The 7162-nt window shown below is 39.6% G+C and overlaps 1 protein-coding gene across 1 annotated transcript in view; it reads left to right on the top strand.

Moving 5' to 3' along the window:
- LOC136863047 (trypsin-1) overlaps positions 1-3420 on the top strand; it is a 46934-nt gene extending 43514 nt beyond the window's left edge. The window contains exon 7 of the mRNA XM_067139374.2: positions 3197-3420. Coding sequence (XP_066995475.2) covers positions 3197-3382 — 186 coding nt within the window. The 3' untranslated portion in view covers positions 3383-3420. The remainder of the gene's footprint in view (positions 1-3196) is intronic.
- The last annotated feature ends 3742 nt before the right edge of the window (positions 3421-7162 follow it).

Consider the following 7162-nt stretch of genomic DNA (forward strand, 5'->3'; position numbering starts at 1 on the left):
GTATACGTCTTAGCTGTTGATCTAACTGTTCTTGGCGTTGTTGATACCATTGTGCTGCTCTTGTTCTTCTCGATTCAACTCATAAAACTGGCGAAAACACAGACGACGATCGACTACTTTTAGGGTTTTGCGAGTACAGGACACATTTGTTCATATTTATTCACATTTACAATAACAGGCAATGAGTTGCCTAATAACATGAACCTCCTAGCTAGAAAGATCCTTTATAAAATATGGCGGTGTGTTCCCATTCTCCTATATACCGCAATTCTTACCGTATTTTAATGATATAGCAAGTCCTCGTCGCCTAGCGACAATCCGTCCATCAACGTCGATCCAATCTTGGCGCGGCTTTGTAATGAAATTAATTCCATAAAATTACTCAGCGTAAAAAAATGTCCGATTCCGTTAAAAGCACTTCGTAAACACTCTCGTATTCGAACGCAGTGTTGTGTCAAAATTTCAAGTCAATCGAGCGACTACGTTTAGAGTTTTGCTATCACAAACATATGCCTCTCACCGCTGGATACCGTGGTTCAAATCCCGGTCACTCCATGTGAGATTTGTGCTGGACAAAGCGGAGGTGGGACAGGTTTTTCTCCGGGTACTCCGGTTTTCCCTGTCATCTGTCATTCCAGCAACACTCTCCATTCTCTTTTCATAGCATCTATCAGTCATTAATATATCACTTTGGGAGTGGCGACCCCATCGTACTAATAGCTTATATCTGATTCATTCATTCCAATCTAGAACGAGTGGGACCGGGCGAGTTGACCATGCCGTTAGGGGCGCGCGGCTGTGAGCTTCCATCCGGGAGATAGTGGGCTCGAATACCAATGTCGGCAGCCCTGAAGATGGTATTCCGTGGTTTCCTATTTTCACACCAGGTAAATGCTTGGGCTGTACCTTAATTAAGGGCACGGCTCTTCCTTCCAACTCCTAGACCTTTCCTATCCCATCGTCCCCATAAGACCTATCTGTGTCAGTGCGACGTGAAGCTAGTAGCAAAAAGAAAAAAGAAAAATAAAGAACGGGCGGGCAGAAGCTCAGGTAGGTTAGCGGGGATACCCCGAGATTAATCTAATGAGGCCCACCCTCTGCTGCAGAGAATGCAGATCTCCTGTGAATGCTGGGGAATTCTAGTTTATTTCAGTGACCGCAAATGTCCGTCACCGCAATTATCCGGCAATCAAGGTGTGGAATTGAAAGACACCCTAGGCCCAGTGGCGATGAAGAAAGATCGCATAGGAAAGTTTAAAGTGAAGAGATGGGCACAAGTAAATGGAAACAATGTCAGACTCAGCTAGGGTACACGTGGTCGCCAACACACGTTGACGAGAAGTCGTGGCAGTTTGTAGGTACAGGAGGAGTAACAGATACCGGTATTATACTCATTACAAACAGTCGTGACAGAAGAAACAGATCCATATTCATTATTAAACTGTTCGTTATACGTCACTTATGACTATAGGTCATGTGTATCTGAAACGCAATTGCACTACCACTTTGAACACAACAGCACTTCAATTTACAAGAGTCCCCGCGGAAGGAGCAGATGTTTATTGTCAGGCTTTGAGACTTGAGACAAGCGCATGCGCGGCAGCCAATCTCCCCACTTTCACCCCTTACTTCGCAATCACGCAACTTCTCTTCAGACGACCATAGTGAGTTGAAAGCTCTTTGAGTCTTCTTTTAGTTACCTAGTACAAAAAGTAGAGGGTACTGGGGATCTACCACCTTCACCCACAGGGGCAGAAACAGCGGATAACAAGAAATCTTCGAAATTAAGCAATATTGGGCTTGGTCATCACTTGGATGGATTGATGGAGTCCTGTTGGCTAGAGGAGGAGTAGAAACAAACTGGCCACACTACCACAAATCATCTCCGCCTCAGTGGCCAGTGGCTTAGATGGAACAGCGAGTAGGTCGCCAACGTCCTGTTATGGATAATGCGATTCTTATTTATCAGCTTTTACCAATAACAGCTCTAAGAATTTAAAACTTCCAGCTTGAGTGCTTGACAGGCGAAAAAATTTAACAATTTTTAGTGTCATTCAAATTCTCTTTTAACAAACAAACACACACACACACACACACACACGCACACGCACACGCACACACACACACACACACACACACACACACACACACACACACACACACACACACACACACACACACACACACACACACACACACTGGATGGACAACAATCTGCCCATGAGTCATGCTTTTATCCTTTAAGAAATGTAGTGATTATTGAAGTGTTTCATTTTCCTTACGCTCGTATTATGGAAGTTCAAATTGAGGACCAAATGTGGGAAAAGGTGAAAGTGCCAGAAACATGTTTTCGGATAAACGCCAGTAATTGAGTTCCCGAACACAATGGTACTTTCACCCTTTTTTACCTACGGCCTTTGAAGTGCAAGTATACTGCATCCAATACATTTAATATAATTACATACAATATTTAGTTTTTATAAGCCCCCGTGGCTCAGACGCAGCGCGTCGGCCTCTCACCGCTGGATACCGTGGTTCAAATCCCGGTCACTCCATGTGAGATTTGTGCTGGACAAAGCGGAGGTGGGATAGATTTTTCTCCGGGTACTCCGGTTTTCCCTGTCATCTTTCATTCCTGCAACACTCTCCATTCTCATTTCATAGCATCTATCTGTCATTCATAAATCACTTTGGGAGTGGCGACCCCATCGTACTAATAGCTTATATCTGCTTCATTCATTCCATCTCTGACCCGGTCAATGACTGGAAAACAGATTGTAGGTTTTCATTTTTCATTTTCATTTAGTTTTTATAAATTCCATTTATTTAAGTAGCTCAGAAATTAGAAAACACATGAGTGATAGCACACTGACGCAACGGACAGCACAGAAGGATTGCAGCGCGAGACGCTAGCACATTCACCCTTCCCCACCAAACTCAGCTGAGCACATTGGACAGTGGCTCTACCTGTTGAACTTCGTACCAACTAAACTAATGACCTCAGGCACATGGACAAGTTGCCACCATATGCGACATGGCCAATAGACCCCTTATTACAAAAAAGCTCATATTTCGGCACTTTCACCCTATTCCATCTTTGGTCCACAATTCTCCATCGTGATAACAAATGTGGAAGCATCCCCACTGTGTTCCTTGAATGTGTACTTCTTAATGACATCATATTATGTACTTCCAGGGTGATTCTGGTGGACCTTTACAGTGTGGGGGCCTCTTGACCGGTATCGTATCTTGGGGCAATGACTGCGCCCTTCCCAAATATCCAGGAGTGTACACTGAGGTGGCATACTACAGGGACTGGATCGAGACGACTCTTGCCAAGAGCTTTGATGATGGTGGGCTGGCTCCTTCATTCTTACCTTAATATTACACGCTGCTTTCTTAAGTAATAAATATGTATAAAAGTGATAATTTATTGACATATTTTATATTCCTTCACTTCCTAATTTAATACAAATGCACAAAGTAACCACTAGACCATTTCATATTTCCTCACATTCCAATTTAATAAAAACAGCTATACGAACATATTATATTCCTTCATTTTGCTATTGCAGCCATACCACCCACGCCAATGCCCCATAGAACTATACGACAGCATCATCGCTCCCAAGGCCGGGCTACTGCCATACAGCACCATACGCCAAGGCGTTCGATGGTATAGGACCCTTTCAATCTGGAGTCAAATGCTACCTCATCTAGAAAGCGAAGAAAAGTAAACTTCAAAGTGATGGGTGAACGAAAGCTCTTTCGACCGCACTTCCTCCATTCCGTAGAATCAAACCTCCGGCCTCCCAGGGCCACGGTGCCTTCGCGGCATAAGATCGAAGTACAATACTAAACTAACTTAAAGGCATAAATGAACGGAGGAAAATAGGATGCATTTTTAGGGCAAAATGATAAGCAAAGGAAAGTTTAAAAGCCTATTTATTATACCTTGATAAACACATGATTAATTGAATGCAACCCTGAATAATTCTTCAATAACAAAAAATACAATGTACAATGTCTGATGGACCAAATACAAATTTGGAGATATCACTCCTTGCATTGAGAAATTTAACAATTCATTATATTTGATCGTTTAATCAGTTGATCGATCCTCTCTGTTATTACATGACAATGAATACACCTAGATGCTGTAAAGTACATAAATATCCTTGTAAATGCCACGGTTCTCATTACAAGCTTTCTTCACTATTAGAAGAAACACACTATCTACGCCAAAATCGGAGGCAACTTGGAGCGGTCGCCTAACTAATTAACTACACTTCTAATTAATAAACAAAAGAAGAAGTAACATTAGTGGGAAAAATCACAACCAATCAAGAAAATTAAACAGATGTCGGTACGGAATCGAACCCACATCGCAATGATCCCGATAACAAAATAAGGGGACAGAACCCGTTCTCGAATTCATGCATAAAACATTAAACAAATCTCAAAGAGCATATTCAAAAATTATGTACACACATTATCAACAGAAGTATAAGCAATAAACACATCCGACTGGCTATACAATAAAAAAGTAAACTTGTGTGTGACGAAAATCCAGGGTCTGCCTTGGACTTCGAACCAGTGGTCTCCAAGAAGCTACCGATAAACGGGTCTCTAAAAATTCCCTATCTCATTTATTCCTAAGATCAACAAACAATACAATCCTGGCGTTCCAGTTATTTAATTTGTTTACAGAAATAAACATGAACGAGTTAAAAAGACGTTTTCTAAATGCGACCGCATTTATGCGAATTCTCACCCCTTTACAACCATAAATTACACTAGCCTGCAAAATAAAACGTTTTTTGTGCTGTAAAAACGAAACTAGGTGGCTTTTATGAATTTCTTAACGCAGAATTCGAGAAAAAAAAATAGTTTTGGCGAATCACGTCTGGTTTGGTGGCAATTTTAAAAAAATATTTATTTTGTTCTTACGTAAAGTTGTTGATACTTAGTATTGATTAAATTTGATGTATTAATGTAAATTTCAGCTTGCAAAACGTAATCATATTTTGCATGCATTGTATACACACAAATGCTGCTTTGTAAGCAAGTAGATAGTATATATTATATTTTTAATGTATATTGAAATTCGTGAAACTGAAGCATAAAGCGCCTATTTAGTTTCGACTGTACAGTTGCTTTTAAATTAATATAACCGTACCTTGAATAAAAATTATATGGTTAAACATACATAGTTTTGTTACTTACATTATGTGCAGGTGAGATTCACACCTCCGTCTTTTCCCGTTTTCCGTGGAATTTCCGGGTTTTTGAAGTTCTTGAATGACCTCTAGAAGGGTCGTCTCGTGCAATCGACCAACAGTAATCGGCCATCATATTCACATCCCAACGTCCCTGATAGCGTCGTTCTGCATCTTTGAGATCCTGGTGAAACCTTTCACCTTGTTCTTCACTGACAGCTCCTAAATTTAGAGGGAAATAATCCAGATGCGAAGCTAAGAAATGAAGCTTAAGGTTCATATTACAACCGAGTTCCTTAAACTTTACCAACACTTTCCTTACAATTTCTTTGTATTGAGGGTCCTTAATGTTGCCAAGGAATTTAGTCACTACATCTTTGAATGCGTTCCATGCTTCTTTCTCAATTTTGGTCATCGTGTCTGTCAATTTTATCCTTCATCTGTTTACGAATCTGTTGTCCATCAAATACGCCTCCTTTGATTTTTGCATCTAATAATGAGGGAAATTTAGTGAATAAATATTGGAAGCATAGGCTACTTTTATCTAATGCCTCGACATACAGTTTCATCAATCCAAATTTGATGTGCAAGGGTGGAAGTAGAATTTTTTCACAGTCAATAAGACTTACATTCAAGACATTTTTGGAGAATGGTTGTAGTTGTTTCCTTTCTGTCCAATTCACTGTATCCCAATGTTTATCCCGTGCCCTGCTATCCCATTCGCATAGGAAACAGCGAAATTTTATATAGCCTTTTTGTTGTCCCAGCGACAATCCAATGATCTTCAAATCACCGCAAATTTGCCACCCATGCTCATGATATTTAATTTTTTCAAGCACCAACTTTAAGATCTCGTATATTTCAGACATTTTTGTGGAGTGTGCAAGTGGACGGATGCCAGAACATTTGTATTATGAAGCAAAACAGCCTTTAAACTTATTTTGGAAGAGTAAAAAAAAAATACGCCAGTTACTAGGATCATATTCTTTCTCTCCCAATCGACGTAGAAGATTTGAAACATCCGTACAAAATACAAGTTCATCTTCTTGAGTATAATACTTTCGGACTGTTATCTTTGAAAGGAAACTGCTTTATCAGTCCATCATAAGCATTGCATAAGGCCTGGGGCTTTTAACACGTCTGTTTATTCAAGTGGTCTAAGATGAAAGACAAACTCTCAACTGTCTTATCTTCAATCCTACATACCTCGCGGTCTACTGCGTATCTGGGGGAGTTTGTTATGAATTTACCAGGAAATCCTCAACTACAATGTGAAAATTTAGACAGCAATAAACCTATAATAAAATGCAAACAATAACAAATCAAATCACATAATTGTATTCTAAAAAACGTTGCGGGAGAACATCTCTCAACATTACATCTTACGAATTCATGCAGATACTAAAACAACGAATTGCGTCAAAACTAGACGTGATAGGAAAAAAATAGCATCATTTTCGGAATCAGGGCAGCGATTTCCATAAGAATTACATATTTTCTATATTACCGCAAAATCATGTTGGCTAGTGTTATACAACGCAGAACCGTACCTTGTAATGGCTGGCTGGAGATCACTCATTTTAAATAGATTCAAGGCGAGACGAAACGTCTCCCTGAGTAAAACATCAAGGTAAATATACAGCATACAATTTCAACTGATATTCTCTTATCATATTCAAAAGCTCCATTGGCTTATTAATTATCTGCCCGCTTACAATTCTTTAACTCAATATCAAGCCACTATTCATCTTTTCAGTATCACATCCATAGACTTAGAATATCCAAGTTCACATCCAGTAGAAAAAATCCAGCCTATGTTTTCCTATAAATTTGAACTCAGACAAAAATCTCAAATGGATTTAAACGTATCCATAGTTTTATTCTAATTTTAAAGAAAGGCATATACTTCTTGACATAAAAGGAAAATTTTATCTAAAAATAGG

This window comes from Anabrus simplex, chromosome 1, assembly GCF_040414725.1.
Source record: "Anabrus simplex isolate iqAnaSimp1 chromosome 1, ASM4041472v1, whole genome shotgun sequence".
Lineage (NCBI taxonomy): Eukaryota > Metazoa > Arthropoda > Insecta > Orthoptera > Tettigoniidae > Anabrus > Anabrus simplex.